The sequence below is a fragment of the Psammomys obesus genome, unplaced genomic scaffold (genome assembly GCF_907164565.1).
Source record: "Psammomys obesus unplaced genomic scaffold, mPsaObe1.curated_primary_1811, whole genome shotgun sequence".
Classification (NCBI taxonomy): Eukaryota; Metazoa; Chordata; class Mammalia; order Rodentia; family Muridae; genus Psammomys; species Psammomys obesus.
In genome coordinates, this window is record NW_026590486.1 from 2,450,520 (window position 1) to 2,472,898 (window position 22,379).

At 39.4% G+C, this 22,379-nt stretch overlaps 1 protein-coding gene across 4 annotated transcripts in view; it reads right to left on the minus strand.

The window, feature by feature from the left end:
- Nucleotides 1–22,379, minus strand: part of Gabra5 (gamma-aminobutyric acid type A receptor subunit alpha5) — a 92,155-nt gene that overhangs the window by 11,226 nt on the left and 58,550 nt on the right. For all 4 annotated transcript variants that reach the window (XM_055607515.1, XM_055607514.1, XM_055607511.1 and 1 more), the window contains one exon: nucleotides 2,655–2,798. In XM_055607515.1, coding sequence (XP_055463490.1) covers nucleotides 2,655–2,798 — 144 coding nt within the window. The remainder of the gene's footprint in view (nucleotides 1–2,654; nucleotides 2,799–22,379) is intronic.

The window sequence follows — 22,379 nt, forward strand, 5'->3', positions numbered from 1 at the left end:
CTATCTATCTATCTATCTATCTATCTATCTATCTATCTATCTATCTATCTATCTATTTATCTTATTTATTTTTGTCATATAATATATCCCAAATAGCCTCCCTTTCCTCCACTCCTCCCAGTTCTTCTTTCCTCCACCTTCCATTTCCCCTAGATCCACTGCTTGTCAATTTTCCTTCAGAAAATAGCAGGCCTCCCAGGGATATCCACCAAACACAGCATAACAAGATGCAATAAGAGTAGGTACAAATCCTCATATCAAGTCTGAACAGATCAACTAAGCAGGGCTCATAGGGGCTCACAGAGACTGAAGCAGCAATCATGGAGCCTGCATGGGTCTGCACTACATCCTCTGCATACATGCTGTGGTTATTTAACTTTGGGGTTTTTGTGCGAACTGCTGCCTGGATTTCTTAAAGGTCGTTTCATAAGCAAATCTTGTGAACCCTAGCCTCTGAAGGGCCCTTGTTGGTGCATGCTTTTTCAGGGAAAATCAGATTTGTGTTTCATTAATCCCCAGTCAATCTGTGTCATGCTCCCTGCCCCCCTCACCACTTTGCGGGTTATAGCAATCAGGATCTAAGGATTTAGTCTTTGCAGATAGAAATCAGGCATCAGAGCTCTGCTGTGGATGAACAGATCCTTCCTATTTCCCAGCTGTGGAGCTCCAGGGAGACAGGACAGCTACTGTCTGCCAAGGCCTGATGCTTTCCCAGCCCAGATGGGGAGTGAGGAACAGCCACGTAGGCCACAGATCTGGAAAACTCATTATCTCTGTCACCCAGCAGAGAGACCAGTGTCCTCTATTGTTCTAAACTGGATTTCTTGGGCAATGTCCCAGTGTCTTCTCTGGATTTGCCTGGCTGTGTGGGAGGCAAGAGGAGATCTTCCATTTTTTGCTGAAAATGATGCTGTCCTAATGGTCAACTGGTAAGGAGCTGAGGTGGGTGGGCTGTGTGTTTATCGGGAGAGAAGCTTTCTAGACAAGTTTGTATCTCCCTAGAGATGAAAGGGATGCTTTGAGAAGTGCAGGCCAGTAGATGGTCTGACCATTACTTCAATGATTACTACAAAACAAGCGCTGGGACTTGAAGGCTGGGCTGTTGGGTTACTATGATCACAGAAGCATAATGTTAGAGAGATTCTCAATGCAAAATCCAGTTGTGGTCTTGCCTATGAGGCATTAGTGGTCTTCTGGCTGTGTAGACAGGGCATTGGCATGTTGGAGGCTGCTTAGACCAAATCCTATAGCTTAGCAAGGATCCTGCAGATGTTTCCAAGACATGTACTTATGATGTTGAAGAAAAAGGAACCACAGAAGCCACAGGAAGTAAAATATGTCTTCTAACAGTAAAAGGAGTCAAAGTTCTAAGCAGTGACTATCCATGCTGCGAGGTGGGGTGGGATGGAGGGGTGTGCTTTCCAATAGCCGAAGGTAGCTGAGAGCAAGTGAGAAGCTGAGCAGGCTCTCATGTGGAAGAGAGAAACACTGAGAGACAGAGAGATGGAGATACATCTAATGGCGAGATCTAGTTGCTTTGAAATGATCTAATTTTGTTTCTCCATAACGCTTGAGGACAAGAAATACGACACAAAATAGAGTAGGCTCTGAAGTTACTATCCTTTCGATTCTTCTTGCCTTTGTTTTCATATTGCTTAATTTTGAGTTATTAGGAACAAAACTAAGCAGTGTGTTTTTGTTTGTTTGTTTGTTTGTTTGTTTGTTTGTTTGTTTAATGATGTTTTTGTAGAATTCGGGTTGGCACAGAGCTTCTCTTATAAAATTTTAAGAAACTGTATGAAACTGCTTCCAAAGGCAGCACCCTGTATCAGCACTCCAAATTCTGCCACATAATTTCCATAAAAGCAGATGTGAAATTCTACTTCCTTTACCTGTGGCATGGCACCCAAATGGGGACACTCCCCTCTCAGGCTCTCTTTCTCACTCTGAGATGCCCGGTGCACTTTGCTATTTGCAGGTAGGACCCTGCCCCGGCAGGTGCATGTGATATAAGGAAGGTGTCTTGTGTGTATCATGACAGCTTCTTGACTGTAATCAAGCAGTAAGCTAAGCAAAGGCCTGCCCTCAGCCAGGACAGTTGTGGCCAGCTTCAAGTTTATGCAGGTCAAGTATGTGGTATTCCTCTCGCCTTCCATTCATGTTTTATCAGCTGAAGCCAAACTGGATTGCCCTACAGAGACAACTTGGTATGGTTGTGATTGACTACCTCTGCCTCCTTGTTGGTGTCACCTTAGCCACTCCTTATCTACTGATAGTGTGTGTGATTTCCCAGACTCAGCCTTAGGAAGATCTCTGAGATGTTCAAGAAACAAGCTAGCAAGTACCAGGTCGCATACCTATATTTGCAGAGATCACCTTGTTTCTTAGATATTGGGAGGGATATTATATAAGTAGATCACTGAGCCTCTAACGGGACACACATGTACAGTGCAGATACCACATCAACCAAAAATCAATGGCCTCTTCATTCCCAGATCAATGCAGCTGGTGCCCCATTGTCGGACTGCAAGAGAGCTGACAGGATCCAGAGTAGTTGCATGGGGTCTGTACTTCTGCGGACTCCTCCACGGAGCATGAAGCCATGGAGGGCAGAGTGCCCCTTCGCTCCAGGCCATGATTGGAGTGTCTCTTACCCGTACTGGTGCTGATGTTCTCAGTGCCCACTGTCTGCCCCATGAGGTGGTACTGGTTGAGTCTCGAGCCATCTTCGGCCACCACTACAGACTTGGTGGAGCCGTTGGTCCAAACATAGACAACTTCAGAATTAGGGTAAGCATCTGTAGGAAAAGGTGAAGAAATTGGGGTAAGAGTGGTTTCCACTGGGGGAAACACAAAGATGCTGGTGAAAGAGGAATGACTGAGAACCAACCTCCAGGGCTTAGGAAGCCTGTAGGGTGGTACACCTATATGGGAGTGGATATGCCATGTGGTTCAGACACTTCTTGTTTCAAAAGACCTGATACACCAAGTATGCCACAGAGTAAGCCAATCTGTAGGCACTTTTTCTTTCCACACACCAAAACTTTGAGTTAGCCCTGAGACAAATGCTTACCATCCCAACAGGTCTATGACCTTGTCAGATCACATATTCTGTGCCGCAGTTCCCTCATCTGTAGGGTGATAACAGGACCCGCACCTGATATTTAGATGGCTGAACAACTTACATGGTGATATTTTTAATTAATTTTTTATTTTTTATATTAGTTACAATTTATTTACTTTGTATCCCAGCTGTAGCCCCCTTCTTCATTCCCTCCCAGTCCCACCCTCCTTCCCTCAACTTCTCCCTAAGTCCACTGAAAGGGGAGGTCCTCCTCCCTTTCCATCTGACCCTAGCTTATCAGGTCTCTTCAGGACTGGCTGCAATGTCCTCCTCTGTGGCCTAGCAAGGCTGTTCCTCCCTTGGGGGTAGGGGGAGGTCAAAGAGCCAGCCATTGAGTTCATGTCAGAAATAGTCCCTGTTCTCCTTACTAGGGAAGCCACTTGGATACTGAGCTGCCATGGGCTACATCCGAGCAGGGGTTCTAGGTTATATCCATGCATGGTCCTGGGTTGGAGAAACAGTCTCAGAAAACACCCCTGTGCCCAGATATATTAGGTCCTTGTGGAGCTCCTGTTCTCGCCAGGTTTTACTAAATCCCCCTTCTTTCATGTGATTCCCTGCACTCTGCCCAAGATTTGGTTATGAGTCTCAGCATCTGCTTTGATAACATAGTGATAATTACCAATAGCATGATGTTTTTTTTTTTGTTTTGTTTTGTTTTTCCTACCATAACCTTCCTTGTGTACCGACCATGCTGTTCAGGGTAGAAAGCTGGTAGGGAAGGCAGCAGCTCTGCCCAAGGGTCATGCCTGCTAACTTGTTACTCACATGGCACAAGAAACTATGCAAATGAAATAGATGCAATGGGAAGGAAATCCAGAGATTATCTCAGATTATCACTATGGCTGAGGGTCAGTTCAATCAAAAACAGTTCTCTCAAAATGGATCCAGAAGTAGATTTGCAAATAAAGAAAAGTCTCAGCTGGCCAATGGCTCTGCAACTAGAAGAAGGGGTCACAGTGCCAAGCAGGAAACGAGCCCTAGGCGGCAGTTAACAAGGAGGCCAGAACCTTCACCCACAGCCACATTGAACTGAATCCCACCCCACCTCAAAACCCTGCAAGCCTACTCAGCATCTCCAGAGAAAAATGCAGCCCTTCCAGCACCATGATGCTGGCCTTGTGAGACAGAGACATCTTCCAAGTCCCACAAGCTCCTAGTTATAGGACTATGGGTCAACACAAGTGTTATTTTAATCTTCAGAGTTGGTTTGTCACATTAGCAGCAATAAATAATTAGGACAGACTGGATGTAAAGTAAATCCAAGTACCTCTACTCAAGAAATTTATGCACTAAGGAGATAAAGAACTATCACAGGAAAGGCATACAGTATGAGGAGAAGCAGGAACATGCCAGCTAAGAAGAAAGAAGAGACATGTTAGAGAATAAGACTTAGCAAGGTTCATTTGGGGTATCTAACAGATGGTCAGGAGTGGCTCTATGTCTCTTAGGACAAGGGAGGCTGCAGGACCCAAGCTCCTGAAGGAGGACAATCCCTAGATTCATAAAACCATCTAGGAATATAATAAAGAGGGCAGGGTGTGACAATAGATCCTCAGGGCCACTCAAAGGTATTGAACTTTTTGTTTAATCCAGGTAGACCTTGGAAAAAGGATTTAAAGAAAGTATGTGATTTAAAGAAAGTATGTGAACTACTCAAATGTAGGCAATGTGAAGATCTGTCAGCCTGAGTGAGACAGTAGAATATTGGAGGGAAGAAACAAAGGATATTCAACAATAAAACCATCTTGTTCAGGAGCAGAAGGAAGAAAAGAAATGTGAGAAGCATTTTTTTTTTTAAAGCTGACTGAATCAATGTGATGTGGAGGAAGAATGCAGTTGTCTATACTGTGAAGAAAAAAACAGGTTTAAGGTTCCTGGACACTAGTGAAAGAGTAATAGCCCAGGGCTTCTGTGCTGGGGATAAAGAACTGGGAAGGGAAAATCTGCTTGGGGTGCTGAGCAGACAGGGATGCACAAGTCCAGAGTTTCAATATATGGGCATGATATGCCCAAGGGCTATGAGATTACTCATGTCATTCCTACGCACTGCAGGGTCTAGAATGTTTGATGATGAATCAACAGTAGGAAGTGGCTACCATATTGGGAGGAGCAAAAGTGGCTGATGTTAACTGAAGGGTGCCCAGGGACAAAGCAATACAGGAGCAGAACAATTGGAGCTTCTATATCTCTGAATTCCATCAGTCCTGCAGTTAAGCCAGCATGTCTGCTCCAGAGCCCAAGACAAAAACTTTCACAGGTGCCCCATGTGAGTAATCAAGCTGCCACACCCTCAGAGCAAGCTTGCATGCCCAACACCCAATTACAGCTTAAACCTGTGTCCCATTGCAGGACGTAAGTCAGCAGTGCCTGAGGAACTGGGGATGAGCTACAGAGATGGGCTACCCGCCTCAAAGGTGACAGCTTCCCAGTACCCAGGCCAATACATTTCTGTGAGAGTGCCTACAAGTAGCCATTCTCTGCTGGTTTGCTCCTAGAAGCCACCTGGTTTGCTCCTAGAAGCCACCTGGTTTGCTCCTAGAAGCTCAGCAGGGATATGCCACTGCAATCTGGTGACTGACTTACTGCAAAATGCCAAATCTTTGTAAAATCACATTACAACCGTGACTCTTGTTCTTTGCTCAAACAATTATTCACAGCTGTGATTTTTAAAAAAGTGCATATAGCAAATACAAGGGCCTCACTGGCATGACTCAAGAAACCCCTGTTCTTTTGCCAAAGAGTATTCTAAATATTATGTTCTCAATATTTTTTTATTTATTCTGGATTTGTATTAGTTTTTCACATTGTCTATTTTGTCCTGCCGAGTTCTGTTTGATAATTTCATGCACGATTATAATATATAATGTATAATATGTAATATACCATATACTATATGTTATATAATATATACTATATACTATGTAATTAATATGTAATGTATAATATAATATAATATAATATAATATAATATAATATAATATAATATAATATAATATAATATAATATAATATAATGTGTTTTGTTCAAATCTACTCCTATTTCCTCCCTTCTGATTTCATTTTTATCCTTTCCCACCACATTTCCCTCTCAAACCTACGTGCTCTTTCCCTCTCATTTTTCTTTTTTCTTTTCTGTTTGCTTTGCTTTGATTTTTTTTTTTTTCGAGACATGGTTTCTTTATGTAGCTTTGGCTGTCCTGGACTCTTATAGTAGACCAGGCTGGCCTTGAACTCACAGTGATCCTCTTGCCTTTGCCTCCCCAAGTACAGGACTTAAAGGTGTGTACAACCACACCTGGTTCTCATTGTTTTCATAACTCACTGAGTCCATTTAGTCCTGTGCATGTACATGGGTGAGGGGCAGCCTACTGGAGCATAGGTGGACACTCAGAAGTCATATCCTTAAAGAAAATGGACTCTTCCTCCCCCAGCACCATCAACTGCCAGTAACTCCATAGCTAGGGGTGGGTCTTTGGACTTCTCCATCCATGCTGGGATTTGGCTGGTTTTGTGTTTTGGGTCACAGTCCCCATGCAAACAGTCCCCATGTTTGCAATGGCACATTCATGTCAGAAAACATGTTTCACAGCAGTCATCCTACTACCTCTAGTTTAACAAAGAATTAAATTTTTCCACTTTTCTCTCAAGATGATTTCTGAGTCCTGGGGAGAAACAGATGTGGAGGAGATATCTTATCTAGGCCAAACATTCCAGCTTTTATGGGCACTCCAATTTAAACACGTACATTTAAAGAGTCAATGCTAGGATCTACATATGAGAGAAAACCTGTGCCGTTTGTCTTTTTGGGTCTGTGTTACTCCATTCCAGGACTGCATTTTTCTGAGCAATATTTTGTGGCATATATGTACCATGTTTTTATTACTCATTTACTACTTGATGGAAATCTAAGCTGTTTTCATTTCCTGGCTATTGTGAAAAAGCAACAGTGAGTATGAGTGAGCACGAGTCTCCGTAGCAGGATAGAGAGTTCTTTGGGTATATATGGATGAGTGGTACAGTTGGATCATATAGCCCATCTATTTCAAGCTTTTTGAGGGACCTCCATATTGATTTCCATAATGGCTGTACCAGATTACATTTCCATTGTCAGTGAATAATTGTTCCATAATCCCCACACCCATATCAGGATTTGCTGTAATTTTTTCCTACCCATTTTAATTGGGTAAGGTAAAAGCTCAAAATAATTTTAATTTGCATTTCCCTAATACCTAAGAACACTGAATATTTGAAAAATATTTCTCTGCCATTTGTCTTCTTTGGAAAATTCTCTGTTTAGTTCCACTGCATATTTTTAATTGGATTGATTGTTTTCTTGGTGTTAATTTAATGTGGTTTTTGTTATTGTATGTTCTAGACTTAATCCCACTGTCAGATATACAGCTGGTAAAAGGTTTTTTTTACTATTATTATTATTGTGTGTGTCCTTTGCTGTACTGAATATTTTTTTATTTTATGAGGCCCCATTTGTTGATTGTCAGTCTTAATCCTGTGCTATTTTGGATCTATTCAGAAAGTCTTCTGTACCTGTGAGTTAAAGTGTATTCCTTACATTCTCCTTTAACAGACTTAGCATATCAGGGTATCATGGTGAGGTCCTTGTCCATTTGGATTTGAGTTTTGTGCAGGGTGAGAAATGTGGACCTAGTTTCATTCTTCTACATGCAGCTATCCATTTAACCAGCACCATTTTCTTTTCTTTACTGTGTGTTTTATGCCACTTTGTAAATTAAAAAAAAAAAAAAATCAAGTGGTTCTGGGAGAGTGACCTTATATCTATGTCCCTAATGATCACTGTCTCTTTTTACTTGAAACATTTTTAAATTATTTATTTATTTATTACAATTTATTCATTTTGTATCCCCACTGTAGGCCCTTCACTCATCTCCTCCTAGTCCCAACCACCCTCCCTCTTCTCCCCCTATGCCTCTTTCCTGGTCTGCTGGTAGGGGTGGACCTCCTCCGCTTTTATCTGACAGCCTATCAGGTCTCATCAGGGCTAGCTGCATCATCTTCCTCTGTGGCCTGGCAAGGCTGTACCCTCCCCACCCCAGCAGAATTTGAAACATTTTTGAAAAACATATTTTTATAAAATATGTTTAGATTATGTTTTCCTCTTCCCCACTTTCTTCTAGATCCTCCCAACCTTCCTATACATCCAACTCTATGTTATTTCTCATTCTTTAAAACAAGCATGAACAAAAGAAACAAGCAAAAATAAGAAACAGACAAAACCAACATAGAAACAGAAATCAAAATAAGCAAGAAAAGACCAATGAAACAAAACGTGCCTAAACAGAGCAAATTAAAATGAAAAGTCTATAAAAACACTACTGAGTTTGTTTTGTGTTGGCCATCAACTCCTGGGCATGGAGCCTGTTCTGAAGTGTGCTTAATACATCTAGTGAGACTCCATTGGAGAAAACTAATGTTCTTCTTTGCGAGCTGATGCCAATTGAAAACACCTTCTTGGTTAGGGATGAGAGTTTGTGTCCACTTCCCCCTCTCAGTTTGAGGACTCCCATCTGGCTTGAATCTGCCCAGGCACTGTGCATGCTGTTGCATTCCCTGTGAATTCATATGCCCATCAGTCCTGTTGTATCTGGAAGACACTGTTTCCTTGGAGTCATCTATCACCTCTGGCTCTTAAAAGTTTTCTGCCTCCTCTTCCACATAGACTCCCTAAGCCTTGAGGGGAGGACTTTGATGAAGACATCCTATTTAGGCTCAAGTGCCTCAAAGTCTCTAACTCTCTGCCCATTATCCAGGTATGAGTCTCTGTATAAGTCTCTGTGTTTGCTTTCTTCTACTGAAGAAAGAAGCTCCCCTGATAAAGCATTTAGGTAGTGTTATGTCATTGGTTGCCATTTTATTGAATATTCTTTTAGCAGAACAATAATACTAGGTTTTCCCCTAGACCTAGCTAGTCTCAGGTTCTTGACTATTTTGGAAGTATCAGGCATGGCTCCCTTCTCATGGAGTGGGCTTTAAATCCAGTTATAAAGTGAATTGGTGTTTTCATAACATTTCTTCCATTATTGCAGGCAGGTAGTGTTGTAGGTCACAGAGGTTGTAGCATGGAGACATTAATGTTTTCTTTTCTCTTCTGGTAGTGTGAAGAGTACTTTCTTGTACCGTGGATGCTAGTCAGTAGTTAATTAGGTACCTGCTCAACTTCTCTATATCCCATGACTCAAGTAAATGTTGTCTTCAGCAATAGGGACTTACCATCAGGATATAAAGAGTAACCAACAGCCTTAGCAGTATCTTGTGATGGCTGCGTGTTTCCATTGGGGCTCCTTTGGCCAATGACGCAACAAAATGTAACCCATTTCCAGTACTGGAGGTTTTATTTGGTGGCATAACGTGTCTAGTTGGGGTATCATCTATCCTAATATTTGGAGACTCCATTTAGCTTCCTTTCATATACCCATATATTGAGAAATTTCTACAATAATCAGTTTCCATAAATTTTAGTTAGTTTTCCCTTCCCATACTCTATCTTTTAGCCTGTTTTCTCATGAATCTCTTTCTCATGAAGCTCTCATATTCCAATTTAACCTCTGTCTTTCCATAAAAATATATCCTGTTTCCCCCTCCTTAGGAAATCCCATCATCCCTATATTTTCCTACTAGGTACCTAATTTCTGTGGTTATTCAAAATGTAGTACACATATTGCAGGCTTAAATATCTATCATTCACATATAAGAGAAAACTTTATTTCTCTGGATCTAGGTTACCTCACCCAGGATGATTTATTCTAGCTCTATCCTTTCCTCTGAAAATATCATAATTCATTTTCCTTAAGAGTTGAATAATATTCCACTGTGTAAATGTATCACACTTTCATTACTCACTCAGCAGTTGAAAGGAATATAGGCTGTTTCCAGTTTCTGTCTTTATAGATAGAACAACAGTGAACATGAATAAGCAAAAATCTTTGTAGTAGAATGTAGAGTCCTTTGGGTATATGGGCAAGAGTGGCAAAGTTGGATCTTGAGGTAGATCTTTTTCCAGTTTCCTGAGGAAACTGATTTCCATGGAGACTGTTCAAGATTGCACTCTCATTAGAAGTGAAGGAGTGTTCCCCTCTCCCACATCCACATCAGCATGAGTTGTCATTTGTTTTATTGATATTGGGCATTCTGACAGATTTGACATAATTTTCCTGATGTCTAAGGATCTTGAACGTGCCCTAAAAAATTCTTAGCTGTTTCTACTTCATTATATGAAAACTCTCCACTTAGTTCTATATACCATTTAAAATTGATTAGTTTTCTTGACATTCATCTTTTTAGTGCTTTTTTCTGTTATATACTTTCAGATGTATACCTGGCAATGATCTTTTCCTATTCTTTAGGCTGCCACATTGTTCCAATGATGGTGTCCTTTACCACACATCTTTTTAGCTGCATAAGGTTTTAATGCCTGTGCTATCAGTGTGCTGTTCAGAAAGTCCTTTTCTATGTCGACAAGTTCAGTTTTAGTCCCCCAATTTCTCTTTTTTTTTTTTCAGATTCAGGGTTTCTGCTCTTATGTTGAGGTCACTGATCCATTTGGATTTGAGCTTTGTGCAAGAGCACAATATGGATCCATTTTCATTCTTCTACATGCAGACATCCAGTTTGACCAGCACCATTTGCTAAAGATGTGTTTTTTCCATTGTTTCTGGTTTCTTTGTCAAAAGTTGGTGTCCATAGGTATGTGGACTTACATCTGGGTCTTCAGTTTGATTCCATTGATAAACATGTGTAAACATTATTACAATATCATAATGTTTTCATTACTATAGTTCTATAGTACAATTTGAAGTCTGAGATCCTGATAACTCTAGCAATTCTTTTATTATTCAGGGTTGCTTTAAGTATCTTCTCTGTATTGGGATTGGGGGAGGAATGTGTGTTTCCATATGCTGTTGAAAGGGGTTTTTTTTTCCTCCATTTCTGTGAAGGATTTTGCTAGAATATTGATGAGGATTGCATTAAATCTGAAGACTGCTTTGGGTATGATGGTCATTTGCACAATATTATTCCTACTAACTCATAATCGGGGAGATAATTCCATCTTCTGGTGTCATCTTCCATTTCTTTTTTCAATGTCCTAAGGTTTTTATTAAACAAGTCTTCCACTTGTTTGGCTAGAGTTATCACAAAATACTTTATATTTTTGAGGTTAGTGTGAAAGGTTTCATTTCCTTGACTTCTTTCTTGGTCTGTTTTCCATTTGTATATAGAAGGGTTACTGATTTTTTTGTGTGTGTTTCTTTTGTAACATGCTACTTTGCTAAAATTATTGATTATCTATAGAAATTTCCTAGTGGAGTTTTTAGGTTTTTTTATGTACAAATAAAGATACTTTGTCTAATTCCTTTCCTAATTGTATACCCTTGGTTTTCTTCAGTTGTCTTGTTATTCTACCTAAGGCTTTAAGTGCTACATTGGATAGGTATAAAAAAAGTGGACAAACTTGTCCTAGTCCTGATTTTAGTGGAAATGCTTTTCCACAACCCACCATTCAGGTTGGTATTGGTTGTGAGCTTGTTTTATGATATAATTGAACTCCAGCATTTCTCTATTTAGTTTTTGGCTGGATGATGTGTGTGTTGGAGAGAATGGGATATGGAAGTTACCAGTCACCTATTATCACTGTGTGAGATTCAATTTGTAGTTTCAGCTATAGTAGTGTTTCTTTTATAAATGTGGGTGCCCTTGTGTTTGGCCTATAAATGTTTAGAATTGCAATATTTCTTGGTGGACTTACGTTTGATGAGTATGTAGTGTCCTAGGTGTTCTGATTACTTTTGGCTTGAGGTCTCTTTTATTAGATATTAAAATGGCTACACCAGTTTGCTTTTTGTGTCCACTTTCCCCCATTCTTTTTCCATGGGAGATGTATACCACTGATGTTGAAGTAAGTTTCTTGGAGGCAGCAGAAAGATGGACCCTGTTTACTTTTCCAATCTGTTAGTCTATGTGTTTTTATTGGATAATTGAGAACATCAATAATAATTGATGAGTTATCAGAAAGCTATGTTTACTAAATCTTGTTAATTTTGTTAGGGTGTGGCTTTACCCCCCACTTTTGAATACTAATATTTGATAATTTATTTCTTATGCATTGGGTATAGTTAATTTCTTTAGACAGAAGTTTTCCTTCTAGTGTTTTTTTTTTTTTTAATAGAGCTGCATTGGTAGATAGAATTTGCTTAAATACAACTGTGGAATGTTTTTCTTTCTCTGTTAATTGTGATTGATGGTTTTGCTGGGTATAGCAGTCTGGACTAGTGTCTGCAATCTTTTGGAGTTAGCAGAACATCTGGATAGGTCCTTCTGGATTTCAGAGTCTCTATTGAGAAATCTTGTATTATTTTAATAGTCATGCCTTTAAATGTGATTTTGTCTTTTTTTCTTGTGGCTTTTAATATCCTTTCTTTTTTTCTGTAAATTTACTGTTTTGACAGTTTTATTTCTGGTCTGTGTTTGGGATTATATATGTTTCTTGTACCTTAATAGGCACCCCTTTCTTTATATTGGGAAGATTTTCTTTCTTTAAATTTGTTCAAAATGTTTTCTGTGCATTTGACCTGGGTTTTTATCTCCTTCCTCTATCCTATCATTTATAGATTTGGTCTTTTCATAACATCCCAAATTTCCTGGATATTTTGTGTCTGGGTTTTTTTAAATATATATTTAACTTATTCTCTGGATGATCTTTCCATTTCTTCTATCTTGTATTCAACACCTGAGATTCTCTCTTTCATTCTTGTCCTCTGGTTTTGATGCTTACCTCTGCAGTTTTATGTTTGACATTCTCAAATTTTCATTTCTACTTTTATTTATGTTTGTATTTTTATTTATCTTATTTATTTATAGAGTACTGTCAAGTTTCATGGACAAAATAGAGGATCTAGTCCAAATAATAAGAAGATATAATTTTTTTAAAACACAAGAAACGTGTAATGCATGGAAAAACCTAAATTTTTGAATTATAGGCACAGATGAGAGAGAATAATCTCAAGTTAATGGCATAGACCAGATCTTCAACATGATTACAGAAGAAAACTTATACAAACTAAGGACACACATACCCATATAATTAAAAGAAGCACATAGAACACCAAATAGACATCAACCGAAAAGAAAATCCTCACAGCATATGACTCTTAAAACACTAAGGCACAACAAAGAAGGTATATTGAAAACTGTAAGAGAAAAAGAACACAAATAATGTAAAGGAAAACCCATCATAACATTCTCAGTAGAAGCTTTGAAAACCAAAAGAGCCTGAAGCAATGTATTCCAAGTCCTACAAGAGGAACCTACAACATGTCCTCTGTAAGACTCCACCCATCAGGGGATTGAAGCAGATGCTGAGACTCTCAGCCAAACTTTGGGCAGTGCTCAAGGAGTCTTATGAAAGAGTGGGGGAAGTACCCAAAGGGGACAGGAGCTCCACATAGAGACCAACAAAAACAACAAATCTGGGTCCAGGGAGGCCTGCAGAGACTGATGTACCAGTTAAGGTGTTTGCATGGGGAGGACCTAGACTCCCTGCTTAGATGTAGCCAATAGGCAGCTTAGTCTCCATGTGGGTTGCCCAGTAAGGGGAACAGGAACTATCTCTGACATGGACTCTGTTGCTGCTCTTTGCTCACTTCCCCCCGGTGTGGTGGCCTTGCCAGGCCAACGAGGAAGAAGATGTAGGCAGTCTTGATGAGACTTGATAGGCCAGTGTCAGGAGGTAGAGGAGGAGAGCTCCCATTTTTTGAGGACTGGAGGAGGGAGATAAGGAGAAGAGGCAGGGAGGGTGAAACCTGGAGGATATGAGGGAGGGGGCTACAATCAGGTTGTAAAATTAATAAATAAAAATAATAAATTAAAAAAAGATAGTGACATTCAACATAAAATAATAAATGTAGAAAAACTATCTGCCATGGTTGAGTGATAATGAAAAATTTTCTATGGCATAAGCAACCTAAAAAATGTTGTACCCAACAAACCAAACCGAAGGAAAATACAGGGAGCATTATTTCAGGCTGAAGAAAGGAATGAACATAGCAAAGAGACTGTGGAAAGACATAGGTAGCCCTAATTGTTAAAATACAAAATAACAATAACAAAATAATGAACAACACCAAAAATCAACAACACAATTACCCCAATAAACACATACAAATTTCAGTAATAACTTTAAATATCAATGGGCTCAATTCTCCAATTAAAAGAAATTGACTGAATGGATCAAGAAGCAAAAGCCGTTTATCTTCTGCCTCCAAGAAACACATATTAGTTTTAAAGATAAGCTTTGCCTTAGAGTAAAAAGGTAAACAAAAATATCCCAGTCAAAAGGAACCAGGAAGCAACAGCTGTTGATTTCCTGATATATGGCAAAATACACGCCAAATTAAAACAAAACAGAAGAAACAAAGTGGTACACTTCATTACAATTAAGGTACAGTTAACCAAAGAGATATTTCTATCCTACACATATATACACCAAACTCAGATGTGAGCCAGTTCCATAAAGAATCTACTACTGGCATTAAAGTCACAGATTAATATTAATCCAGTAACATCCCACTTTTCAGGTCATATGGACAAAACAATACAATACAAAACAAACAAATAAACAAAATGCAGAGAAGTATCAGAATTAATTGACATCATATGTAAAATGGTATTAACAGATATCTATAGAATATCCAAATTAAAACACCAAACACCAAAAAGCACAGAGTCTACTGAGCGGCAGATGGAAGCTTTTCTTAAAAAGCCCATATCATGGGATACAGAATCTTTATACATTGAAAAAGATTGGAATTATCCTATCTGATCAAAACACAATAAAACTTAAATTTGACAGCCAAAACAAACAAACAAAACATCTAGTAAAAACATAAACTCATAAAAATTAATCAAGTTATTGTAACAGGGTGCCAGATCTTGGTACACCAAAGACCTTAACACAAATGACTCTGATGGCAGTCCCATTCAGGCTGTAAAACTCAGCATGTAGACAGCACCACCTACCATAGCTAAAGCAAAGGCCTACTATATCAAAGTCTGTAGTTATGGGAAATTTACTAGCCTTTGTTTGGCTTCTATAGATCTGCTCCTATCTCTATCTGTTCTTTTTAACAGAAGTATGTTAACCCAAGATGTGTGCATGTATGTGTGTGTGTGTGTGTGTGTGTGTGTGTGTGTGTGTGTGTGTGCTTAAAAGCTCACTCTGAGAAAGGCTTGAGGCTACACTGGGATCCCAAACACCCAGTGTGGTTGTCACCCAGCTAATAAAGACTTTGTATTGGCTTAATCTCAAGTCTGTGCAGTCTTCTTTGCTGAATACTCCAACACTCATTACTAAATAATGAATGGTTCAAAGAAGAAACCCAGAAATATAGAAAAAATATCATATAACTAAATGAAAATGAAAACACAACTCAATACAACAAAACCTCTGTGACATTTTAAAAGCAGGTCTTCTAGGGAAACTTACAGCTCTAAGTGCTTGTATTAAAAAAAAAGAAAGAAAGAAACAGAATCCAAGTTAATGACTTAATGATACAATAAAAAAGTTGGGGGAAAATGGGGGTTAGAGAGATGGCTCAGAGGTTAAGAGCACTGGATGCTCTTCCAGAGGTCATGAGTTCAATTCCCAGCAACCACATGGTGGCCACTACCATGTAAAATGAAATCTGGTGCCCTCTTCTAGCATGCAGGTGTACATGCAAACACACATTGTATACATAATAAATAAATCTTTAAAAAAAAAGTTGGAAAAACAAAAACAAATTGAAATCAAACTGGGTCAATGGCAAGAAATAATGAAATTTAGAGCATAAATCAACGAAATAAAAACAAAGAAAACAATGAAAAGAATCAACAAATACAAGAGCTGGTTCTTTGGGGGAAAACATAGATAATATTATTAAAAGACCCTTTACCCAACTAACCAGAAGGAAAAAGAGATGACCCAAATGAACAGAATCAGAAATAAACTGGAAAACACTACAACAGACACCAAAAAACATTTGAACATTATGAAATATTTTATAAATCTCTACTTCATGATGCTGGAAAAAAAAAAAAGAAAGAAATGCATGAATTCTACCAAAATTAAACCAAGACAAACTCAACTTCTCAAACAGACCCAGAGAAAATGAGGAGTTAAAATAGTAAATCTTTCCAGGAAAAAAAAAGAAAGAAAGAAAAAGAAAAGAAAGCCCTGACTAGATGGATTCTCAGAAGAATTCTACAGATATTCAAAGAAGATCTATGGACAGTCCTTCTTAAGCTAGTCAAAAATTATAGTAACAGAAGGAGCATTGCCAAACTCCTTCTAAGAAGTCATTATCACTCAAATACCTAACCTGGGTAAAGACAAAGTGGAAAGGAAAACTGCAGGTCAGATATCCCCAATGAACATAGACTCAAACATACTCAGTAAAACACATGTAAACAGAATACAAATATGTATCAAAAAGAATATACAGCATGATCATGTTGGCTTTCTCCTGAAATGTGGAGATGATTCAACATTTTGATATATTGTGTTCTCATTTTCATTAATTCTGGTAAATATTTTATTTCTTCAGTGGCTACTCATCATTCAGTAGTATGTTGTTCAATCACAATGATTATATTTTCTGTTTCCTATTGCTGTTTTTATATAGTTTCATTACATTTTGGTCAGCAAACATACAAGGAGATACTATAATTTTCTTGCATTTGTTGAGAGATGCTTTGTGTTATTATTGAAAGATGTGTATTGATTCCTGTCATATTTTTGGTTTATGCTGTTTATTTTTTAATTAATTAATTTATTTATTCACATTACATCCTAAGTACAGCCCCTCTTCTCCTTCCAGGGCCCCCCTTGCACATCTCTTCCCCATTCTTCCCTCTCTCCTCAGAGAAGGGGAAGTTCCCCCATAGGTACTCAACTCACCCTGGCATATTAGGTTGTTGCAGGACTAGGAGCATCCTCTCCCAGTGAGGCCAGACAAGGCAGCCGAGTTAGGGAATGGGATCCAAAGGGAAACAACATAGTCAGAGATAGCTCTCACTCCAGTTGTTGGGGGATCCACATGAAGACCAAACTGCACATCTGCTGCCAATGTGCAATAGGCCTCGGGACCAGCCTATGCATGCTCTTTGGTTGGTAGTTAAATCTCTGTGAGCCCCATGGGCCCAGGTTAGTTGACTCTGTAGGTCTTTTGTGGAGTCCTTTACCCCTCTAGCTCCCTCAATCATTTCCACAGCTCTTCCCTAGAACTCCCCAAGCTCTGCAGTTTTTGGCAGTAGATCTCTGAATCTGTTCCCATCAGCCATTGGGTGAAGCCTCTCAGAGGTGCTATCTAGGCTCCTATCTAGTAGTGTCAGGAATTGGTTCTCTCCCATGGGATGGGTCTTAAGTATGGCCAATCTTTGGTTGACCATTCCCTCAATCTTTGCTTCATCTTTGCCTCTGCACATCTTGTAGAAAGAACAAATTTTGGGACGAAAGTGTTTGTTTTCCCAATCTCCCTTTAACCAATGACCTAACATTGTTATTTTTTTCCTTGTCATTTTTTTGGATGTGCTTCTTTCCTTCTTTAGTCCGAAATGTTCTTTCCAGTATCTTCTGTACACCTGGCTTAACCTGCTTTTATTGTGGAAAGTTTTCTTTCTCCTGCTATTATAACAGAGGTGTTTGCTGGGTATAGTAGCATGGGCTTACATGTGTGGTGTTTTACACCTTGTATTACACTGACCCAAGTCCTTCTGGCTTTTAAATCTCAACTGAAAATCAGCTGTGTGTGTGTGTGTGTGTGTGTGTGTGTGTGTGTATGTTTGTGTGTGTGTGTATGTGTATGTGTGTTTATGTGTTTGTGTGTGTGTGTGTGTGTGTGTGCTTCTTGCAGAAGCTTAAATAATGCAAGATTCTGAGGCTCAGACACAGATTTGAACAAAATGGTTTTCTTGATTCTGGAGGGTAAGTATCCTTTAGAAAGAAAGCAGTCCTCTGCTTCTAGTTTCTCCCAGGCTGGCTCTGACTGGCTGAGCTTCCTTGTCCCAAGCACCCCCTCTGTATCTCCTCCTTGCTGTGCTTGCTAAAGGCAGAGACTCTGCACCTGGCCTCTAATTGGAACTGCACGTACAGGGCTGGAGTTGTGCTGTCGACAGACACCCTCACAGGGCACTAGGAATCCTACCCTGAGCCTAGAGCTATCACAGTTCTAGGGAGCTATGAATAAACTGAGAAATATTTATCTGAAAGCTCAATATGAGCTCAGAATTTGAACTAGGACTAGGATACTGTAAGAGAATTTTTACAGGGGATTTAGTTTTCTTGTGTTCTACTTGCTTCTCTCTTGCTGTAATTAACACTATAACCAAAGCAACTTGGAAAGAAAGAGTTTATTTGGCTTACAGACTATCATGGAGGGAAGCAAAGGCAGGAATCTAGAAGTAGGAACTAAAGCAGAGACCACGGAGGAATGGTTTGCCAGCCCCCATGTTTTATGCAGCCTGCTTTATGAAACAACCCAGGACAACCTGCCCAGAGCTGGACGTAGAGCACAACAGTCTTGGTCCTCATACATCAAGTATTAATTAAGAATTAATTAATGATCGCAGATTTGTCTACAGGGCAGTGTGAGGAAGACATTTCCTCAACTGAATTTCCCTCTTCCCCAGTTTGTAGCAAGTTGTTAAAAACTAACCACTACATTTGAAAATATGGATATTTGACTTGAGATAGCTCAGGACATGGGAAGTGCTTACCTCATGAATTACTTATTGGTGTTAAATTGTAGGAAGGGATGCGTAACAGGTGACATTGTGTCACAGGGAGTCACAAAAGGCATAGAAATGATCTAAAAAGTGGCAGACTCTGGTAGTTCCAGTGCATTCTTCTATATAATTGGGTCATGGAGCCCAAGGTCACATGGTAGCCCTGACAGTAGGGACCACCTAACGTTCCAAGGCATGAAACTTTCCAAACCCATCTGCCTTCTGAAAGCAGTGGGTTGCAGGTGGCTCACAGTAGCTGATGTTCCTTTGGGGACTTGGACATCATTATATCCAAGGATAGACCTTGGGTAGCCAGCAGAGTGGGCTGCTGGGAGGAGCACCTGGGATGAAGACCAGACTGCTTCTGTTCCTTGGTGGGCATTATTCTTTGATGTTTTGGGATGAGAGTTCTGCTCTCAGTATTTGCCTTCCAATAAGGGTTTAAAAGAATAATCATTGTTAAATAAATCATGTAACGAACACATGGTAACTCACAGGTGTATATTTTCAAACTGTTAGGATTGTAAAAAGTATTAAAAGTCTTACTTATATTGCTGATATTAGTACTGATGCAGCTAGTAACAACAGCAAAGTGACCACGTGGCCACCAGCATATCTAGTTTGTCAGTTCAGCGTGGCTGAGTTCAGCCCTCCTCATCATGTTAAAGGTGGAAAAAATAGCTACTTCTGATCATTTCAGCGTGGATATTAGCAGTCCTTACCAAATTCTCTTTGGTTAGAACTGCCACTTCTGCTAGGGCAGTAGAGTAGATAGTGAGGCCTTCTGAGCTCCTCTGCCATAATTTAGAGTTCTACAAAGACTCACACTTGCCCTCCTATGCCAGGCAGGAGCAGAGTTGTGCAGGAAGGTTGCAGGCATTTTCCCTCACAAGTAAGTTGGAGAAGATATAGTGCCAATTCTAAGTTCTTTCCCTTAATGACACTTTTGACCTCATGTGGTGCTGTGGATGTAAGGGTTGACATCCCTGTCCTGACAAGGCCATTCAGAAATCATCAATTCCAAAGAACAAAGTCTTTCTGATATTAACTAGCAAAGTGACCAGGAGCAAGCTCTGCCAGCTTGAAGCTTCTTGCTTACCTAATCTGTAGTTTAGGGCAAACAATACTTCTAATGGGTTAAAATAAAGACAAAACATAGATATAAATATATATTCAGTAAATAAATGATTCATACATAGTAAGTATGTAATGACTAATAGCAAATCTAAATGTAACCAGATATGGAGAAAAATTTTAGCTTGGTGTTAACTCTACCCTCATGAAAAGAGCCTTGCACTTGAATTTATTTTCTCTTTTCCTTACCTTTTTTCTATTTTCTTTTCTTCTCTCCCTTCCTACCCACTTTTTTTTTAATGAATGCTGTGGATCCAATCTAGTGTTTCACGCAAGCTAGATGCATACTACTTCTGAGCTATAACATAACTTTGAATTTAATTTCTTATTGTCATTCAGCCTGTGAGGAGAGTATTAGTCATATGTTCTGACTATTTAGGGACGCCTAGGAGTTTCTGGTCACTATATAAGATATTTTTATGTTGCTCAGCACTAATTTAATCTGATATTGAAAATATATCAGAATTTAATCAGAATTGTGATTTAAAATGGATAGGATTTGAGTTCTCTGAAATCCATATCCCTAGTCCTCTTTCTTGTAAAATAAGAGCAGAAACACAAGAGTTAAAAGTAGCTACTCAAAAGAACAGGTCACATGCCAAGTACATTTGTGACTTTCTGCAGTGTTGCAAGATGATAAGCAAGTCAACACTCAGCACATCAATTACAAAATATAAAGAAGAAAATTTTGCAAATGGTAAATGTCTATCAATGCAGCATCATTGTCATCCTAGGGGATGAGCATCCCTGTTTCAAATCTAGCAGGCAACATTGGTCCAGTGGGTTTTGCCACCAACCAGAATCAACCAAGAGATAAGAAAATGATAAGCCAGATGGTGAACCAGTAAAGTGTCTCACTGTGACCATCTAAGCTGCAGAGCAGGGTCCTGGCTGCCAGGACAGAAAAGTATTCTAGGTCCTACAAGACACTTAGAGTATGATTGGAGAGTCAGTGGTAATCGTCTTTGTGTTAATGGGCTTCAGTCAGACCAGACATGAATGAAAAGGAAAGGACTGTTAACCAGTCTATAGCAATAATGCTGTCTCATGAAGAGAGGAGCCAGGAAGCCGGGAGGCCAGGCAATCAATGTATGAGAAAGTTGTGTGTGCAGTCTCCTGTTCCTCATAGACCAATCAAACAGCAGCTGCTTCTGGTCACTTCCAATCTCTCAAGAAAACCTGTTTTCCAAGTACCTGGTATTCACACCATGCTGGGCTCATTAAATAATGTCCCTCTTTTATCCTACACATTTGAGTTTCCTTCCTGCCCACTATTGTTCCAGAACACTGTCTTTTCCAGATGCCTTCTGTCTTCATCATGGCAATACCCCACACCACTGAAATTCTGTGCTCATGTTTCTAATCGTCTCACTGCACTCAGTAGAGTGAAGAGAGCTTGCCATGCCTAATGGTTGCCCAGTCCTTGAAAACTCATACTGGATTAAGATCCTGGAAAGGTAAGCTATTAGGACTTGAATAGGCTATGTGATAGCCCACCACAAGATAGAATTTGTTCCCTTATAAAACAGCTACAAAGAGATTTATTGTTCTTTCTAGTCTTTGAGGTTATAGCAAAAAGACAGCCCTGAATGAAGAGGAAGAAAGACCTTCCTAGATAGCAATTCTAATGACAACTGGACCTTGACCTTTCCAGCCTTCAGAACCATGAGGAATAAATGGAGTAATATTTTCATAAACATAAAAATATAAATGTAGGGCTAGAGAGATGGCTCAGCAGATAAGAGCACTGGCTGTTCATCCAGAGGTCCTGAGTTCAATTCCCAGCAACTACTTGGTGGCTTACAACCATCTATAATGGTATCTGATGACCTCTTCTGTCATGCAGGCATACATGTAAATAGAGCACTTATATGTATAAATAAATAAATAAATAAAAATTTAAATAAATAAATATATATATATATAAATGGTATTAATGAACACTGTGACTAATGATATATAACATATAAGGCATCTTTTAAGAAATGTTTTAGTCTATTAAAAAGTGTTTCTCTTATTTTCTTGCCATGTCCTCCTAGGGCAAAAGAGTAATAACTCTCTCTGGAGTCCATTAGGAAGGGCACTAACCCTACTTCCCAAGGCACAGTCCTTACTACCCAAAGACCCTAATAACTTTGTCCCTGTTACATTGAGCATTAGGTTTCCAATCATGAACAGGAGGAGGCACAATCATTCAGATGACAACGAAAGTCAAAATTAACTACTGTGTCAGTGTGATTATGAAACAAATCTGAACTTGACACACACAGGTAAGACTTCAGTGTGTTTCAAAACCTCATGAACTTTGATGCTCATATTTACCAAGC